Source organism: Podarcis raffonei, chromosome 13, assembly GCF_027172205.1.
Source record: "Podarcis raffonei isolate rPodRaf1 chromosome 13, rPodRaf1.pri, whole genome shotgun sequence".
In the NCBI taxonomy this organism is placed as follows: domain Eukaryota; kingdom Metazoa; phylum Chordata; class Lepidosauria; order Squamata; family Lacertidae; genus Podarcis; species Podarcis raffonei.
In genome coordinates, this window is record NC_070614.1 from 38,021,402 (window position 1) to 38,042,122 (window position 20,721).

Below are 20,721 nucleotides of genomic sequence, written 5' to 3' on the forward strand. Positions count from 1 at the left end.
GCTGTCGGTGTAAACTGCGCACGCGCAGCTTTGTCTGCCGTCTGCTCCAGCATACAGAATTGTAGGATCCTCGCGCACGCCGTCGCGCGCTCCTTTGGCGCCCCGCCCTATATCAACCGTTCTTTTCCAACTGCCTTGCTGAGGCGGCGGCTGTCCGACCAGTCAGGCTTCGAGTTCGCTCACACGCTCTATTTGCTTTCCCCACCCTACGTGCGCGGGGACGCAAAAGGCGGGAAAATAACCTCCAAGTCTAAGGGAGTTTCTGAAGGGGTGGGAGGTGAGGAAGAAGGTGGGTTTATGAAGGAATTTTTTTAAAAAATAGGAACTGAGATGTGGTAATACAGCGAGTTCCTCATCAGTTTTTGAGGAGGCTCAAGTGGTCAGTCCCGTGATGCCAAGGAGCATATTTTTTTATTCCTCTCAGAAAGGGCCATAATTGGGCTTTCATAATATCTCCTCACACCAATCCTGGATAATAGTTTAGGTTGAAAGATAGGCACTCTTGCACAGCAATCCTCCGAGATTAATAGCCAAGCAGGGATTTGAGCCCGTGTCTCCTTATCTAAACCCAACACTCATTAAGCACCGCACTTGCTGGCTCCTGCTTTTGATGGAAATTGCCTCAATGAGTTTCATATTTACCAATGAACGTTTAAGATACAGGCCACTTTGTTACTTGCCCCACTACTGTGGTGAATGGGAAATGTCCAAGTAGATAAGTTCTGATTTTGATTTTAATGGTGAAGGGAAAAAGGTCAAAGGATACAGCCAGGTTCACACCAAACCTATTTTGATGAGAAACAGAAATAAACTGCAGACATGCTCTTTATGGCGGGGGTCAGGGAATGTATCCATGCAATGTTTCGTCCTGTTTTTATATGATGTGTGAAGCAGAAAATGTTTAAAAATACAGGAAAGTTAGAAGTCAAAACAATTCTCGAGTTTCGTTTACTTGCTTGGAAAATCAATACATTATGTGCAGAAAACAAAGACAGAAACTGGGGGAACACTTGTCTGCCATACAAAACAAGTTCAATTTTTGATCAGTGCTAGTTTGGCTGTTGGGGCTTCATGATGGTGTGGTGTGCTGTGCAATAAACTATTGCCCATGATTTTACTGAATAATTTCAAGAAGCTTGCTCAGATTCATTTTGTAAAATATAACTTTGGGGTAAATTTGGAGAAATGTTATTCAAGCCCATAATACTTGTACAATGCATGGGTAGTTCCAGTACATTAGGCCTGGAGCACATGCTAGATTGGTCTAATCCAAAATGTTCATAGCCTGTCCTTAATTTAGGCAATTATTTAAAGAGTAATTGTCTTAGAAGAATTGCCATATGATGCTTGTGGAATCAAAAGACAGCAAGTATCAAAGGTTGGAATTCAATGTCTTGCTTTTTCAGTCAATTCCATCTGTGCAACACATCCACCTCCCATTCTTCTGCTGTGTGTTGTTCTGGGGGTTCCCCCTAACTTTCCCCAGAACCAATTTCCGGGGGTGGAGGGGAAGAGGAGAAGGGAAAGCCCTGTTGTGCAAGTGGAAGCTCTTGTTTCTGCTAAGGGCCTGGTTAGGTGAATCCTTCCCAACATCTGTAATAAAACTCCGTAGTTCTCATTGAAAAATAAAAATGCAAATTTCTCACTACTGCAGTTTCAGGGCAATATATATATATTGGCAATTAAATTAAATTTGGTCAGTCTCATCCCAATGCACTATTACTTATTGCTTCATTAAGGTTTCCCAACCAATATTATGGGCTTTTTAAAAAGCAAATGGAGCACTGCCTGAACTGAACCACCCAATCAATTTAATCTTTACAAAACTTCAACTACATATCAGTTAAGATTATACATCTGCTTTGCTTCTTAGTAAATTCTAATCTAAACAGATGTAGAGAATAAATTTATTAAGTTAATTTTATTGGTTTTACAGTGCTTTTGGCATGACAGTGGTCAGATACTCACCTTAGAGTTTGGTGATTGGGCGAGACCCTTGTAGGTCTGGGAAAGATGCCTTGATATACCGTACTACTTTTGAATTTTCAGGTGTTGGTAGGTAGAAACTTAGTAGTGTTTTCCTGCCTCATGCTTATTTTCTAATCTATTTCATGTTTCCCAACTTTTGTTTCCCACAGCTCTCAAAATCCATCTTTGTTCTAGTGACAAAAAGGAAACTACACAATGAGGAAAGTGATTACAACTTTGCGGGAATTCTCAGACCATGACCTGGTGCACTTCTTCATAAGACCTCAGATCATTGCTCGGATGCTGGCAGGGGTGAGAAAAAGTACAACAAAATCAAACACCGGTTCCATGACTTCTAAATTCAGGATCATATTTAGACATTGATTTGGTTTTGAATCAAAGCAATCCCTCCAGAATTACTTTCATTTTTTTTCTATTACAAACTATGAAATTCTAAAGAACATATCCCAGTACAACATGCATTGTTTTGACATCACCAGACACTTTCTGGGGCATTTATGCAAAGGTTGCACTATACTTGTGGAATATGCAAGTGTAAAATGCACCAACACCAACTTGCACTCACACACACATGCCATCCATCTACACAAAAGATGTACACAATTTTTGTTACCAACTAAGATCTAGTTCTTTGGTTTTATAAGCAGGGCAGCTTTTCCTAACCCCATGGCTAGATTGCCTCTACATGGACAAGCTTGAAGCACTGAAGTCAAGTGTCTCACAGCTCTCACATGGATAGGAGCAGGAGAGCTCCTGATATTATTTTCTGTCTCATTGAATCTCTGTTTAGCATGAGGTATGAACCAGAGTCCTGATTTCAAACACACTCTGGTCAATTTCTAAATAAGCTAACTTCAAACCATAGGTTATCATGCTGATTTAATAAACTAGCTGGGGTTTGTTTCAAATCAGAATTCCTTATTTGTACGCAACACTAAGCCAAGATTCAGTGAAACCGATACTAAACTTGGCAGCTCTCTCCTCAGCTGTGGGGGAGTACAGGTTTTTCACTCAGGTTTGCTAAGTCTCATTCAAGTTGCACTAAACCATACAAATGTAGCCCATGTTCTTCCATCAACCTCATTTACAGTACAATTTCCATTATATGAACCAGAGTTATGTACCAGTTGTATTCCCATGGGCGTAGCCAGGTTTTTTGTGGGGGGCAGGACTTTTTGGGGGCAGAACTGACGTGATTGGTCAATTAGTTAAGTATTTCTATTGTTTTATTTGATAGGGGGAGCAGCTGCCCCGCCTTGGCTAAGCCTATGTGTGTTCCCCATGATAGTTTTGGTTTGTGTAAGGAGTTTGTATATTTTCTATGCTATTAGTAAGAGTGATGTTGGTACTACTTACATTGCTATTTTGTTTTTTTTTAATAGTAAGCAGCCTCTAGCATCTAGGCAGCGTAGTATGTTTTGGATTTGTCTCTAAATTCAAAAGCTTTATATGAACAGCATGATTATTTTCCAAATATGTAAGCAAAAACTGCCCATCTGCTAAGAACCTGAGACTTTCACTTGAGATATATGTGGGCCATGGTTAGGAAGAGCAGAGAACTAGACTTACTCATCTTCATCTCAATGCATACACTATGGGATTTGATTATTGGAGAGGACACAAAGACAAGATAGGTTGATTGTAAATATAGGCAAGAGTTTTACATGAGACATAATATTGTATCTCAACAACAATCATACTTAACTCTTTCTTGCTTTCGCCCTTCCCAGGTTTTATCCCTGACTATCTTTGCCTCCTTGGTGACGGAAGGTTATCAGAACCTGACAAATTCTTCCCAACTACACTGTGTTTTGAATGATAATGGGACAGCCTGCTGCTACGGCATCACAGTTGGCATACTCACCTTCCTCCATTGTCTTCTCTTTTTGGGTTTTGATGTCTATGAACCTTCCATTACAACTCACAAATTCAAATATACCATCCTTGTCCTGGATGTCACCTTCTCCAGTGAGTTGACTTCCTTTCTTCCAAAGCCATGGGATAGAGTTTTGATATATGTGATTAGTAGATTTGTGAAGCCCTGACACAACCAGATGCAAAGCCAGCATAATCATATATTCTAACCCCTGTTGTGTCCCAAAACTAGTTTACATCACTGTAGCTATTATTTACTATACCTCCTACCACCACTTCTTGTTGTGTCTCAGCAAACCAACCAGCAGTTTCCCCAATGTATCAGCCTCAGTTGCTTTCCCACTTATCCCACTGCAGCTCTTTGCCAGTTGATGGTGTTTAGTACTCTGCTTTATCTGTCCCAATGGCCAAGGTGGTGGAGCCAAAGTGACAGACCTAATTATAAGATGCCATTCTGAAGCATTGTAGCTTGTTTCCTATATAAATCAACTCAGTTATTGAAATCTGCTCCAGAGACCCTGCTTTGGGTCCCCTTGCTGTTAAAAGTGCAGAGGAAGGGGGTTTATCTAAGACCTCCTTAGTGAGGAGGAAAAGAAACGAAACTTAAGATCCAAATTATTCTATATTCACTTTTATCAATATGTAGTATGTATCAATATGTACATACACATTTTCCATAAGAAGCAGAAGCTATCCATGGGTGGGTTACACCTTCCATTTTCTGGTTAGACAAGGCTATGTAAATACCTTCAAGCTTATTTGTTTGGTGAGAAGAGATCTACCATTTACAGTCCTGTCTGCTTTGCAACGATGAACTTCCAGATGGTTGCTATTTTGCAGTGGGATTCACTTGGCATATCTACAAATTCAGTAAAATGGGTTTTGTGCTCTTATGCTCTTATGCAGTAAACCTGCTTTTGAAAAAAAATCCAAACTTTCTGGGTTAATGGAAGTGATGGGAAAACAAACAGGAATATATGAGGTAACAGTTGCTTGATACAGCACTATAACCTCCCTGCAAACAAATCAAAATGGATGCTCAATAAACCGGACTTTGTGTAACATCTCCACAAATGTTATGCAAACAAATCAGGATGAATTATCAATAACTAATTCATCTATAAGCAACCTCTGGCAGGAAGTGCTAATCACCAGTGGTTAATAACCAGCTGCTCAGAAAAGTTACCTCAGAATACTGAAAGCTAAAGCTCTGCAGTCTTCAATAACTAGGTTGGAGCAGTATTATCTGATTGTCAAGGGCATGGAAAAATGGCTATGTCTCCTCAAGGTGCTCGTGGAGATCCAACAATAACTGGATTTATTGGTTAGTTTTTCTTGCCAAATGCAACTCAAAGCAACTTACAACCAGATAAACAGAAACACACAAGAGATACATTAAACAAAAAAGTACATTAAAACAACACATTAAAAATACCCCACTACCACAGTTGTCTTATACTCCTTTCCCCATCTCTTTAATAACAGTCCCTCACATATGTGCCTTACCCTAGCAGCATTTTTTTGCACAGGTTTCCACTTTTCCCCACTCCCACACAGAATTATCAGAATCACATGTCAAAGCTTAACTACATCTGCAGGAGATTGAGGCGTTGAGGTACTCTGCCATCATATTCAGGTAGGGAAGGGGAGGAGTACCTCTGTGAAACCCTAGAGAGCTGCTAGTAGAAATCCTGAGCTGGATGAATAAATGGTCTTAGTGGGTGGGGAAACCTAAGGCCAGGGAGCCAAATCCAGGCCACAACCCTCACTAACCCTGTTCTGCACCCTCAAGTGTTTTTGCCTGGCTGGAATATGCGTTTCCATGAACCTATAGTGCTTTTCACTTGCCTGGGTTATGGGTAGAGAGGCGTGTATATGTGTAAATAGTTGACGTGTGTGGTTGAAATGTAGCCTATTGTATAAAGGCAAGGGAAGAGTCGCATATGTTACTCTGGCCACTTTTTGCCTTTGTCCCCACTCACAACTGGTCCCAAAGGTTGCCCATGAGGGAATGTGGCTATTGTACTACAAAAGGTTCCTGTAAAATATGTGAAAGAATCCATGCTGCTGATGGGCACTCTGACTGCCTTCTTTTATACTGATTGAGTATTGTATTGCCTTCTTGTACCTCTGCCTGTTGTTTCATTTCTTGATGAGCGAATCCCTGTGCTGGGGAGTTCACAAAAGACAACAGACAAAACATGGAGACAGACAAGGAAACAATAAGAAAATACCAGTTCCATACAAAATGCTGTCATTTCCACATGCTGTCTTATCTGTTGCTGTCAGACTTATTGGACAAGCATGATCACAGAAAATGAGTGCTTCAAGTAGGGCAATGAGTTGGCATTATATATCTGAATGAAACATTTTTCAGGCCCTGGCTTTTGGCAACTCATCAGTGCTCAATACAGCTCCAGAAATGCCACTGAGCCATCTCATCTGGTTTTTTTGCCTTCCATCTGTACTGCCTGTCAAAGATCTCCACACCTTCTGTCAGATTAAGCTATTGAGTACATTGCCTTCCCACCCCACTGGGTATTCATTTTAGGCCCTCTTTATCCCTAGAAAATATATTGGTCAAATTAATTACTTTTGCCCTATATGTTGTCCTGTGCCAGTACAAATCTAGTTTCTTTATCTCGGAACCAAAGAATAAAGTTGAGTTCACTGAAATGGAAAGGTATAGTTTAAAGTATAGTTAAACCACATCAAAAGGAAATACCTTATTTTTTGCACCATAACACTCACTTTTTTCCTCCTAGAAAGTAAGGGGAAATGTCTGTGAGTGTTATGGAGGGAATGCCTACGGGTGGCATGCCTACGGATTTTCCTCCTCTAAAAACTACGTGCGTGTTATGGTCGGGTGCGTGTTATAGAGCGAAAAATACGGTACATTTTACTATGTAAACATAAAATCCAGCAAAAGAAAGGTCAGATGTTTCGGTGATTTCCTCAGGAGTGCAATAGATAATACTACCAAATTTGTGAGGAAAAGCAATACATTCTTTTGCCTCTGTGTTTAAAGCCATATCTCTAATAATTAAAGATTAGTAGAGGCCAGATTATCCCACACCTGATTATTTTGGGGCTCTTGCCTCTAAAACATCTGGCACAAGTCTTATTTGAGATAGGATGTTTGGCTGGCTGGACCATAAACAAAGCTGATGCAATCTGGCAGCTTTCCTTTTCTCCCTTATTGTTCATCAGCTACAAAGGCAAAAGCTCCTTTTAATACACCTGTCAATTGTGCAGTGTTTGTTTTAGGGAATGATTGCCCTTCTGATCCCTGAAGGCAGTTGGTTTATCCATGAATGCAGGAGCTTTTATTAAATTTAGATTTTGCTGACTTAGTTCTGAAGCTGCTATAATGCTGCTGCTGCTGCAGTTTAGAGCCACCTTCTCAATTTCTCACTATGAGATTGGTCAGGTTTTGGAATGTAACAAGAGCCCAGCTGGAACAAATAAAAGGCCCATCTAATCCAGCACACTGTTCTCACAGTAGCCAGCCTATGGGAATCCCACAAGCAGGACATGAGTGCCGCTGTGCTCTCCAGCAGCTGATATTCAGAGGCATGCTGCCCCTGATAATGCAGGTAATTCAGTTGCCATGGCTAATAGCCGTTGATAGAGGTCTTAAAAGGTAAAGGGACCCCTGACCATTAGGTCCAGTCGTGGCTGACTCTGGGGTTGCGGCGCTCATCTTGCTTTATTGGCCGAGGGAGCCGGCGTACAGCTTCCGGGTCATGTGGCCAGCCTGACTAAGCCGCTTCTGGCGAACCAGAGCAGCACACGGAAACGCCGTTTACCTTCCTGCCGGAGCGGTACCTATTTATCTACTTGCACTTTGACGTGCTTTCGAACTGCTAGGTTGGCAGGAGCAGGGACCAAACAACGGGAGCTCACCCTGTCATGGGGATTTGAACCACTGACCTTCTGATCGGCAAATCCTAGGCTCTGTGGTTTAACCCACAGCGCCACCTGCGATAGAGGTCTAACTTGTCATTAATTTGTCTAAACCTCTTCAAAAGCCATTGAAGTTGGTGGCCATTGCTACATTTTGTGGTAGTGAAGCACACTATGAGATATGTAAAAAAATACTTCCTTTTGTTTGTCCTACTGAATCTTCCTACATTCAGTTTCATTGGATGACTTTAGGTTCTGATATTATGGGGTGAGGGACTTCTCTCTATCCACTTTCTTCACGTAATGCATAATTTTATACATCTCTATCATGTCCCCCATACCTTTTTAAAACTGAACAGCCTCAAAAAATGTAACTTTTCCTTATAGGAGAGTTTTTCCAGCCTCATGATAGTTTTGGTTGCCCAAAGCTTTTCCAGCACTAGAATATACCTTTTGAAGTGCACCAAGCAGAACTGTACATAATATTCGGAGTGTGGTCACACTTGTATCACAGCACTGCATGTAATATTTATGATTTTATTTTCAATCCCTTTCCTAATGATCCCCAACATGGAATGCGCCTTTTTCACAGCTACTGAATACTGAGGTGACATTTTCATTGAGCTGTTCATCATCACTCTGAAGATCTCTTTACTGGTCAGTTACCAGTCACCACTAATTCAGTTTCCATAAATCTTTATGTGAAGTAAGGATTTTTGTCCCAGTGTGCATCACTTAAACTACTTTACTTTGAATTACCATGGTAATATTTATTTAGTTACTATTTTATTTATTACATTTATATACCACCTTTTTCTTCCAGGGAGCTCAAAGTGGTGAACATGGCTCTCCTCCCCATTTCATCCTCACAACAACCCTGTGAGGTAGGTTAGGCTGAGAGTCAGTGGCTGGCCCAAGGTTACCCAGTGAGCTTCATGGCTGAGTGGGGATTTTAACCCTGCTATCCCAGGTCATAGCCCTACACTTTAACTACAATACCATTCACAGAATTTGGAGAGATTATTTTGGAGCTCCTTATAATCCATTTTTACTACTCTGAACATTTGGGTGTCATCAGCAAATGGGGCCACCTCACTGCTAGCCTCTAACTGCAGTTCATTTATGAATAAGTTGAAAAGCATCAGTCCCAGTATAACTTTTTGGGGACCCTACTTTATACATCTCTTCAATGATAGAACTATCCATTTATTCCTGCTCTCCATGTCATGTTCCTACTGATCCAAACAGGTCTTACAGTCTGCTTATTGCTAAGCTTACTTGGTGAGGGACTTTAACAAAAGGTTAACAGCTTTGTGTGTTGTTTTTGTTTTACAATCAAGCAATATATAATTTTTATGAAATTACATAAATAAAGACATAAATAATCTCTATCCATATGCTTATTGACATTTTTAAAGAACTCTAAAATGTTGGTTAGAGGGAACTTACATTTATGAAAGCCATGCTGGTTCTTCTTGGGCAACATTTGTTTTTATATGCTTCTATCTTTAATAATAAGGGACGCGGGTGGCGCTGTGGGTAAATGCCTCAGCGCCTAGGGCTTGCCGATCGAAAGGTTGGCGGTTCGAATCCCCGCGGCGGGGTGCGCTCCCGCTGCTCGGTCCCAGCGCCTGCCAACCTAGCAGTTCGAAAGCACCCCCGGGTGCAAGTAGATAAATAGGGACCGCTTACTGGCGGGAAGGTAAACGGCGTTTCCGTGTACTGCACTGGCTCGCCAGATGCAGCTTTGTCACGCTGGCCACGTGACCCGGAAGTGTCTCCGGACAGCGCTGGCCCCCGGCCTCTTGAGTGAGATGGGCGCACAACCCTAGAGTCTGTCAAGACTGGCCCATACGGGCAGGGGTACCTTTACCTTTACCTTAACCACTCTGTAATTTCCCTGGTCCTCTCTGGATTCCTTTTTTTAAAATTGGGGTTACATTGCCCATTTCTCAGGGTTGCCATATGTCCTCCTTTTCCAGGATATGCCCTCTTTTTTATGAGTAGAGTCGTCATAGTGAGCCATAGTTAAAAGTAGAAGTTGGCAAATGTGTCCTTTTTTTGCTCTTCAAAATGTGGCAACCCTACATTTGCTATATTTTACAGCAAAGATATCCAGAGAGAAGAACTTTTATCAGTTGGGAAGAACAGAGCAGTATGGTGAACACCAGAGGCTACTGAACCTTATATTATCTTATTCACCAGTTAGCACAAAAAGTCCTGCTCTAAAATGAAGCTTCATTTGAGTTTTTAACTGTTTGTATCACATTCTAACCTCTTATTTTCTCCTCAGTTATCTGGACATGCCTGTGGTTTGTTGGGTTCTGCTTCCTAGCCAATCAGTGGATCAGATCGACAAGCCACTACCTGCTGGGAACTGGTGCTGCCCGAACCAGCATCACCTTTGCCGTCCTCTCCGTTCCATGCTGGGTGAGTCAGTCAAGTACTCCCCTTTTATTTCAGAGTAACGAGAAAGCCTGCTGAGTCAGCAACATAAGAGGGGTCCCTCCCTGCAGAGTGTCAATAGAAAAGACAAACCCATCTTATCAAAGCCAAAGTTGATCCCTTCCAAGAAGCAGGTGGCACATACCCTAGTTATTTAAGGAGAAGAGGGTGATGCCATAAGGGGCACTATTTTTCCTTCTATATAGTGAATGTTATTTTTCCCCCTGAAATGTCGTATGATAAGCCTAATTCTCTTTAGCATGTACGCACAATTTTTTAAATCAGAGAGTGTTTGATTATGAATCAAGAAACAGGCAGTGAAGCTACATTTTAGCTGGCATGAAGTGGCATATAACAAGACATAAAAGTCCTTTCTGGGGAGGAAAGGTAGGTGGCTAGTCAAAGTTTGGTTAATACTGAGAAAGTGAGCTCGGGGCAGAGTCAGGCCTAGGCCAGGCCAGTTGTCTTTTGCTAATTGCAGCCTCCAATTGTGGGTCCTTGGCAGCGGAAGTGCTTCTCTGAGACAGGTGTGTCTGTCGTCCAAAGGTGTTCTCTGCAGTGGTTGCTGGTGTGTTTGGCATAAGGTAAAGGTGAAGGGGACCCCTGACCATTAGGTCCAGTCGTGGCCAACTCGGGTTGTGGCGCTCATCTCGCTTTATTGGCCGAGGGAGCTGGTGTACAGCTTCCGGGTCATGTGGCCAGCATGACTAAGCTGCTTCTGGCGAACCAGAGCAGCGCACGGAAACGCAGTTTACCTTCCCACCTGAGCAGTACCTATTTATCTACTTGCACTTTGACGTGCTTTTGAACTGCTAGGTTGGCAGGAGCAGGGACCAAGCAACGGGAGCTCATCCCATCACGGGGATTTGAACAGCTGACCTGATCAGCAAACCCTAGGCTCTGTGGTTTAACCCACAGTGCCACCCACGTCCCTTAGTGTTTGGCATATGGCATATGGCATTTGACATATGGCAGTGTAAAATGTGTGAGAATGTTGTACATAGTACTTCCTGGAGTGCAAGGCCTAATCCCTTTAAGCATATACAGGTATACTAAAGCTGCATTAATGCAAACTAGTGCTGTATTACTGTTTAAATGCACTCAGTTTAGAGTTTGTGCATTAGAATGGCTGCCAAATTGATTTACGGTGGCAGAAGAACATTTCAAATCATTCCCAGGAAATGAGAGAAAAAAGAGTGTTGGTCTAACGTCAGCTTTTGGTAAGATTGACATTTTTAGAACCATACAGTAGGCAATTCAGATTAGCAGTTTATTGACTGGACTAGCAAATGGAAGAAACAAGACAAATAGATTGTTAGCAAAGTTAATCCAAGAAAAAAATCTTGAAGCAAAAAAATATTAGGATTATGCAGGTCAGAAAGTTCCAAGTTTCTGCCACTGGCCACCAAGGCAATGTAAAGAAGCTAATCTTTCCTGACATTTCCTCCTTCAGAATCTTATGGTTAGAGATGGAGTACTTAATTACAAGTGTTGCTAATAGAAACCCACTGCTGAATATGGCTAGAGTAGCTGGTGAATTATAGCCACAGCAGCAGTAGCACCATTTTCTTTTAACTCTTAGTTGATAGCAAGATTTACTGTTTCAATCCAGCTTTGGGGTTAAATGCACCATAAGTTGGCCATAAAATTAAAATACCTTGGAATAGCATTAAGCATGGCACCACTTGCAAGTAAAAAATAAATAAATAAACCCTTCATTGAAAACCTTCATTTTTCATATAAGTAATATAGTTTAAAAAAATCAGGATCAAGAATGAACTTCAGTGTACAATGCATAATACCTACAAGAAAGGAGTGTGTGTGGTCTATTTGACCCCACAGTTGTTGGTTTTTTAAATGTTCCATTAGCATACAGTTATGTTAGTATAATACAATACTGCAATAATGAGTTGTTATTTATCTGCAACAACAAATTTTGCAGAAGGTGCAACTGTAGCTCACACAACCTATATATTTACCACATTTTACAACTGCATGGTCTAGATAAAATCATGAAGCACATGATTTCTGCAATTTTCAATCACAGAGGTGGCATCTGCCCCTTTTGTGGGTGTCAGCCATAGCAAACCATATCAGATCTGAAGCTGCCTTTCTTTGAATAGTCCCAGGCAAGCTGGCTATGTTTCTTGATTCAATCACGGTTTGTTAAACTCCAGGCCCAAGTCTACTACAAAGCTACATCTTTCATCCCATCCACTGCATTGTTGGTTGTTCAATTGCTAAAGAATGCAGGCATTTAAATGGGCATTATCTTCTGTATTTGAAGGGAACACTATTGGCCACAATTTGATTATGATTTTTAATGTTAAATGCAGCCCATCTGGTTATACCAAGACTTGTCTTAGGATTTGATTTGTTGTCTGAGATAGCTGTATCTGTGGATTTAAGAAAGGTGGATCACTGTCATTCCTTTACTTGGCAGATAACTTACAAATGTCAAATCTTTTGGAAAACCCAGAATGCTGCTGTTGATATTTCTTGATTTATGGACAAGGAATAGAACCCTGCATAAGTAGGGATTCCCCTGTATGTGTGAAGGGATATGGAATGGGCCACACACATCACCTTATATAATCTCAAGCACACAAATGTGTCTCAGTGCATGGGAGAAAACTTGGTTTGCAACTTTTCTGCAGAATGCAGTTTTCACAATTAACAGTGTTGTATGAGCAAGGTGCTACCTTAATGCCATTTGCCTGTTCCTTGCTCTGAAGTATGTGTGTGCTTGTCAAAGAAGAAGAATTATTGTAATAGACAGTTATTGACTCACACTTGCGTTCATGAAAGGGTTAACCTGAGCTCAAGTTGCCAGTACGGGTTGAGCTTAGCCCCATTCCTTTCCTCAACTTTCTCTTTCTGCTTTCTGGAACAAGCAAGAAGCTATGTGACCCATGGTTCCCAGTTGCAAGAAAAACCAAGTGAACAGAATCTCTCTAAAAATGGATTTATAAAGCCTGCATCTTTCAAATATACCAAGTTTTAATGTGCTTTGAGCAATTGCCATTGTGTTCACTCTGCTACAAGACAGTATGGATCTCTCTTCCAAATCTCTATCTAACAGAAACCCTCTGCCCCAACCAATGTTCATCACTATCTGAGAATGGGCCATCTGAATGGACCCACTGCCCTTACAGGGGTAAATTGCTGCTACCAGTCCAGCTTCATCAAATAATGGTTCAACCATGGCAAGGGAGTGCATTGCACCCCCTCCTACCTTCAGACCATCCCTCAAATCACATGGGGGAAAGACAACATCAAGGGTGCGTCCTGTCCAGTATGTTGGACCAATGGTCATTTGAAACAGCCCCATGGTTGAGGCCACGAAGTCCCATGCCAGCTCAACAGTAGCCTTTGCTTGGATGTTGAAGTCACTCAGAAGTATTCTCTAGGGGTCCTCCAAAAATGTGGATCTAGAAAACTTGGTATTTGTGGCCCTAGAAGATTAGGAGAAATATCATAGGCAACTAATCCTTCCAAAAGATATATAGCAAGTATATGTACATATAATAACTAAAATTATGATGCAGGTAGAACAGTTTGGGTCACTTTGATTAGGAAACAGTTCCTTGCTGCTAGTATCTGAAGTTGCTGGTTCATAATTAAGGGAATCCAGCCCATACTCTAAGCCTAATATAGTTTACATAAGGGGTGCCTAGTATTTAAAGCACATAAAGAGAAAAGAAAGCTCTTGCCTACCCTGCTTTAGTCCTGAGGACTCAATACATTTCTACCAATTTTAGTAGTGAAGAAAACTGCCTCAGGACTGAGCTCTTTGGTGCATGTTTATTCCTTCATTCCTTGTGGAACTGAGTGACTCACACTTCCCATCAACAAGCTGTAGAATTAATCAGGAGGAGCCTTCATATAGAAGCAGTTGCAGCAGGCCTTCATTTACAATCTGGCACAGAATGAGCCCAAGCAATTCAAGACCCAGTCCAGCCTGCGGCTGGAGTTTGTTAGATCCGGAAGGCTGAGCAGCTAACAAAGATTTTAACTCCAGCAGGGACCATTGGTAATGTCTAACCTGACCCCCTGTCAAGCATAGGGCAATTGAATTCCCTCTGCTAACCGTAGCAACCCACTAAGTAGAATTTGCAGAAAGCACACCTTTGACCAAAGTCGTATTTTACAACTGCAATGAGAAACTGGAGGATTTGCAGTCAGTTTTTTTTATCAATAATGAGGAGAGGTGATCACAATACCAGTAGATTTAAGGACAGTTACCAAAAGACTGAAAACAGAGTACCCCATTTTGAATCTTTTTACAGTGGAAATATAAAATTTCATTTTAAAATATTATTTGTTTTCCAAGAAAAATCAAACTTGCATATTTTTATAATATTTTATTAATACTTTTTTATTGAGTTATATTGCAAATACATACAAATCAAAACTTTTAAACGTGAAAAGAAAAAGGATTTTAAAATGTTGCAAAGAACAAAAGAAGAACAGCAGAAATTTAAATAAATTACATAAACTAATACAATTAAATCTTAATGAAGATAAGAAAAAAATCATAGATGGAACAACGTTAATTCATTCATTATTAAACTAAGACTTTGCAAACCAAATGCATACACTTTAAACAGTTACCTCTTACATATCGTCTGTTTTCCTAAGAAGCTAACACTTCTTAGGTATTTCATTTTTCATATTCTTTTGTTCTTTGGACATCCGTCAGTCTCACAACAGTTCATTATTCCTAATTAAAACCAACTTATCTGTATTTCAGTACATCCCTCATCTTGGTATCAGGGAGCTTTTTACCTTTGCAGGGTTATTCTGGACACAACCAGATCTTCACTGCTGAACCTTGACTCATCAGATATTTATTTAGGTAATCCCATTCTTTCTTAACTGTGTTATTTGACTTGTCTCTTATTATATCAGTCAGCTTCGCGAGTTCCAAGTGCTTGCTCAGCTTACACAACCATTCCTCTTTGATGGATATGGGTTCCTCCTTCCAATATTTAGCCACCAATATTCTTGCTGCTGACATAGCATAGATAAATAGTCTTATTTTATCTTTAGGGAAATTGTTTGTCAAAATTCCCAGAAGAAATGCTTCAGGGTTTTTTGCAAAAGATTTTATTAATACATACTGTAATATACTACATTAAAAAACAAGCCTAAAGAAACAGAAGAATGCAACGTCCTCTCTCACAGGTAGATCTTAACTCTTGTTCAACACAGAAAGAGGTAAACCCTCCCAGCTCTCACCTGGTTTCCCTCTCTTCTCCCAGCCTTCCACCCTGGGAGATCTTCCCTTCCTTGCCTTTCACTCAGGGTCCTTCACCAACCATCCATCACCGTCATCTGCTTGCAATCCCCTCCTTAACCCAGAGTAGACAACAAGAAGCAAAAACACAAAAGCAAACCAAATAATTGGGTTGCCATATTTTGAAGAGCAAAAAAGAGGACACATTTGCCAACTTCTACTTTTAACTATGGATCGCTATGATGACTCTCACTTTACATGAAAAAGAGGACATATGAAATCCCTAAGAAAAGTAACAAAAAGATAAAAGTAATAAAAGAATGAGAAAATAGTAAAGGAATAAAAGATAAAGAAATAAATAGGACTTCCAATTTTCCAACTGTCAGTTGTATGTATAAGAGTCATTCAAAGTACTCAAAATGTTTACTCCAGGCTGGTATCTAACTGTTCCTCCTTCTACTAGGCGATGTTTTCAGTCTTCGGGCATCTGGAATGCATTGATTTTTTTCTTCCACACAAAATGTCTAAAAGAGGTTCTCCAATTACTATTACAGATAAAAGTCAACAATAAGTCTTCCTCCAGTCCAGCGTAACAACTTTACTTCCAATACTGAAAAACAATAAATCGTCGATCTTTATTCCCTCAAGAATCTATTCGCTGTGGCCATATATTGAGACAGTGATTCATAGTTATTTACTTCTATTTTATTTTCAGCCCTCTAGTGCTGCCTCTTCTTAAGCCAGCAGTAGGGTCTTATTTCAGATGTGCCTTTTAACCATTTAACCAGCAAACAGAAAACTTGTCATAATTTATAGCTGTTTCAGAAGTAATTGAAGGAAGGAAGGTTTGCCCTAGGGACTGATCCCTAGGGTTATTAAGTGGTGTTTGGGCAAGATTTTGATTCTTCCACTCCCTGATCACTTACCTGTCCAGGTTCCTTGAAGGTTCCTTGGTCCCATGACGAGACAGCAGCCCTTCCATAGCATTGGAAATTAATCAGTTATCTCTGTTCCCCCAATGGCTTTCATTAATCACTATCTAATTATCACTGTTGATGGAGTTTTGACAGGAGACGTCTAATCAGCCATGATTCTGATCCAGAAGTCCCAGTCCTTCCCCCAAAATTCTAATACTGTATGCTTATTGAGAAGCAAAATAGTACAGCTGTTCTCTTGCTTACCTAACACAAACACTGTACTAGAATACCATTTTGTATTCTGATATTTGCCTCCCTCAACTGTTTACTTCCTCAAGGCTCACCCACACATCCCTTCCAAGCTTCCTTCATCTCCCAAAACCCGCTTGCCAGTTCCCTGAGACTATAAGAAGCACTCTGCTGGATCAGACAAATGACTTATCTAACCCAGTATCCCATTTCCTGCAGTGGTCAACAATATGAATTTCTGTAATCTCATTTTAAAGACATTAATTTAGAAGCCATCACATCTTGAGGTAACAAATTCCAGAGTTTATGCATTGTATGAACTTTGCTCTATCCTGAACAATTCAGCTCAATCAGGTGACCTCAGATACTAGTATAAAAAGGATTTAAAACTTATCTCAAACAACTTTCTTCACACCATGCATAATTTTATACACTTCTCTCATGCCTTCTCTTACTTGCCCTTTTCCAACTCTACAATACACCTTTTATGTTACGGATTTTGTATGTGATGCCAATAAAAGGTTTGATGATGAATATACTTTTTGAGATGCAACGACCAGAAATGTACACAATATTCAAGTGTAGCATTAAAATATTAGTAGGGAGGTGTTTTATCCCTTTCCTAATGATTCCTAGCATGTACCACCTTTTCCCCAGCTAGAATATTGTGTAGATTTCTAGTTACCACATCTCAAAAAGGATATTGTAAAGCTAGAAAAGGGGGAAGGGGGAATGACTAGGGGGTCCTAAAGTTGCAGCACCTCCCTCATGAATAAAGGTTACCTTTTTAGGGCTCTTTGGTTCAGGAAAAGGGTTGTTTTAATTGAGCTATCATCATGACCCCAATATGTCTTTCCTGGTAAGTCATTGCCAGTTTATATTCAGTTTTTTTGCTTGAATGTGAATCACTTTATAGTTGCTTGCATTGAACTGTGCTTGCCATTCTGATGCCGTCACCAGGTGTGGAGAATGCCTCTTTGTTTTTATCATTCTGAGTAATTTGGTGTCATCCACAAACTTGACTACTTCACTGTTCACCCCTATCTCCAGGTTATTTATACACAAGTTGAAAAGTACGGGTCTCAATACTGGGGGCTTTCTACATCTCTCTGTGAAACCTGTCCATTTATTCCTATCCTATTTCCTGTTCCTTAACTAGTTACTAATTCATAACTGAACAAGTCCCCTGATTGCTAAGTTTACTCTGGACCTTTCAATGAAGAACTTCTTAAAACCTGAAAATCCAAGTATACAATGAGCACTGGAATTCCTATAAATATTTTCTTGTTTGCACAAAGAACTTCAAAAGATCAGTGAGATAGGACTTACCTTTGCAGAAATCATGTTGACTCTTCAACTTGTTATTCAATACGCTTGATAATTTTATCTTTAATAATGCTTTCCAGCAATTTCCCCAAAGCATATTAACCATGTAATTTCCCAATCCTCCAGTATGGAAGCCAATCTTAGGGACCAGTTACAAAATCAGTACTTCTACATTTGATTTTTAAAGATATTTTAGATGGATAGAATTTCCTCTGACAAGCCAGATACAAAAAATTCATTCATCGGCTGCTTATCCTCCTGAAGCATACCTCCAACTCCAACCATCCTGAGGTTCAGCTGCCTCTGTACTTGGTTTCCTGCTTCTGATGTATTTAAAGCATTTGCTATTGTTGGGATCAATATTCAGTCATGTTCGTCAAATTATTTTCCCCACCCCAACCCTCATTGTCTACTTGCATTTCTTTTGTCAGTTTGTCTTTCTTTTCGCTCTCCACAATTTGGCAACACTTTCATTTTCAGAAGGAAGCTTTCCTGTGGCTAATAGCTTTCATGATTCTGTTTGTTAACCACACTACCATCTTCTTGAAGGTATTGGTATTTTTGTAGTATATGCATTTGAGCCAAGCTTTTATTGTTAGAGATTTGTATAAACTCCCAAGTGCTTTGGAGAGGTCAAACTTTCTTGACTTTTGCTTCAACTTCCTTTTTACCCTCCTTTTAAAGACATTTCTTCTTTGAAGTTAAATATTACTTTTGCTGGACATTGCTGGCAATTTTCTTTTTGCATACATGTTGAATTTGATAGTGCTGCAGTGAATGTTAAGTTGAACACTTAATGTCTTGCACCATATTGTCCTCACAAGTTACTTTCTAAAGGCCAATACATTTCAAGTCCATGACTGTGCTGTGGTTTTAATCCACATCTTCTGGAGCTAACCATTGCCCTTCACTTGCTCTTTAAATAGTTTGTGCCATTTTCACAGTTGCATACAAGTGCCTGATCCACCACCTATTCTCTCCCACAGGTGTACCTGGCCTATGTGGCTCTGAAAAACCTGCAGGCTGAGCCACCTGTTCCTTACAAGCGGACCTTGGATGAAGGATCTGTTGCATTGACCACCCTTTCATCTTCCACTAGCACTTCCCTTCCAAACAATATGGGTTACCCTGAAAATGTGGGTGTAGCCTCCTACCCATCCACTCCTGTACCCCACCGGCTGACATTAATGAATACTGATGACTAGGCAATTATTAATTTCACAGTAAATAAAAAGGGGATAGAAAGAGAATTTATTGCCAAACATGAACATTTATTTTATATGTGTAAATCTGTTTCTGCTAAAGTAGAGCACCATGAAAAATAGGGAGACCAACCACCTCCTAAGCACAATAAGGACATGGGGCCACAGCTTCACAAAAGAAGTGGGTGCTCACCCACTCACCATTCCCATTGTCTAGGCTTGCCCAGCTTCTGCAGCACTAGCTGTTAATCCTGGCTTTAAAGGGCTAAAATTAACTGTAAGAATAGCCCCCCACTGCTGCTTCTATATGAATTGCACTACTATGGCAGCTGTGCACATGTGTTGTTTTCCAGACATAAAAAGCCAAAGATATTACAGCTAGGGGAGATAACAAAAAAGGGTGACAACCTGCATGTGCAACTGCCACACATTTTTCTCTCAACTGGATATAGCAAAATGCAGCTATTCTGGCTGCCAGTCCCCGCTTTAAGAAATCAAGGAAATAATGAAAGCACTGGAGTGACATTTGCCCTCTGCCACCCAGCTGGTGTGCAGCACTTCAGATACAGTCCTTTCGCCATTGTACAGGTTCAATGCTACTTGTTTAAGCCTTGTGAATGTTAATATATGGACTTGTGTGAACAATTTTAAGCCTGAAGGAGGCTATAGACAGATACATCCTAAAGCTGTCATCTCCATAGCCATTGTTGCACTTTTGCTAGATACTGTAATCAAATAGATGCTAGCCACTGAAGGCTATATCAGTATAGAACCTAATCCAGTAAAGTTTCTCTGTGATTCTGTGAAAGATATAAATGATTAGCTTATATGTGTATGCTGCCACACAGACTCAAATTTACCTAGTAACAACTACTGAATGTTTCAAGTAGCTACTAGCTTTCTACAGCAAGCAAAGGCTCCTTAAATATCACAAATATCTGGAAAACAACTGGCTATTTATGATAACCAAAACAGAAACCTAATGACTGCTACTGGATAATCATATTAAAGGTATAGAACTTAAAACATTACTAGTCATTGCCCTATGACTAGTCACTCAAACTATGGCAACTCTTAGGCTTTACTTCTATTTGAAATAGTTTTCTGCCTTTGATGCTGAAAGAAGTTTAAGGGGAAATGCCATCTTGCTCCTGTGCATGTCTGCTCAGAAATAATTCCAAATGAGTTCAATAAGACTACTTCCAGTAAAGTATGCATAGGATTGCAGCATGAGTGCAATTTTTCATATATCCCAATTCAAGAAGAGAAATCATCCATATGTAAAAATCCATCTGCATGTGGGTGCATGTCCTCATCTGCAGAGATAGAAGAGCTCCCTCCACGCAAAATGCATGACATGTTCGCATAGCATTTCCAATAAAGTAGAAAATTTCTCATACCATTACTTGCAAGCCAGTAATTCTAATTATTTTCCAAGCTGCTTTCATACATGAGATTTATAGCATTTTTGCTTAAGACTCTAATCTTTACATATTCATACATGGGAGTAAGCCCCACTGAACTTGGCAAGATTTACTTTTGCATCAGCACACTGTAAATCGGTCTACAATGC

The 20,721-nt window shown here is 40.3% G+C and overlaps 1 protein-coding gene across 3 annotated transcripts; it reads left to right on the forward strand.

The window, feature by feature from the left end:
* The first annotated feature begins 98 nt into the window (after window positions 1–98).
* On the forward strand, window positions 99–19,196 carry SYNGR4 (synaptogyrin 4). 3 transcript variants are annotated; one of them, XM_053359871.1, is made up of 5 exons: window positions 99–289; window positions 2,139–2,280; window positions 3,720–3,957; window positions 10,064–10,200; window positions 18,933–19,196. In XM_053359871.1, the coding sequence occupies exons 2-5, from the start codon at window positions 2,185–2,187 to the stop codon at window positions 19,149–19,151; spliced, it is 690 nt and encodes a 229-aa protein (XP_053215846.1). In that variant the 5' UTR covers window positions 99–289; window positions 2,139–2,184; the 3' UTR covers window positions 19,152–19,196. The 3 variants fall into 3 exon arrangements, with proteins under 3 accessions (XP_053215846.1, XP_053215845.1, XP_053215847.1); XM_053359870.1 differs by having other exon boundaries at window positions 100–277; XM_053359872.1 differs by lacking the exon at window positions 99–289 and adding an exon at window positions 290–379.
* Window positions 19,197–20,721: the final 1,525 nt, after the last annotated feature.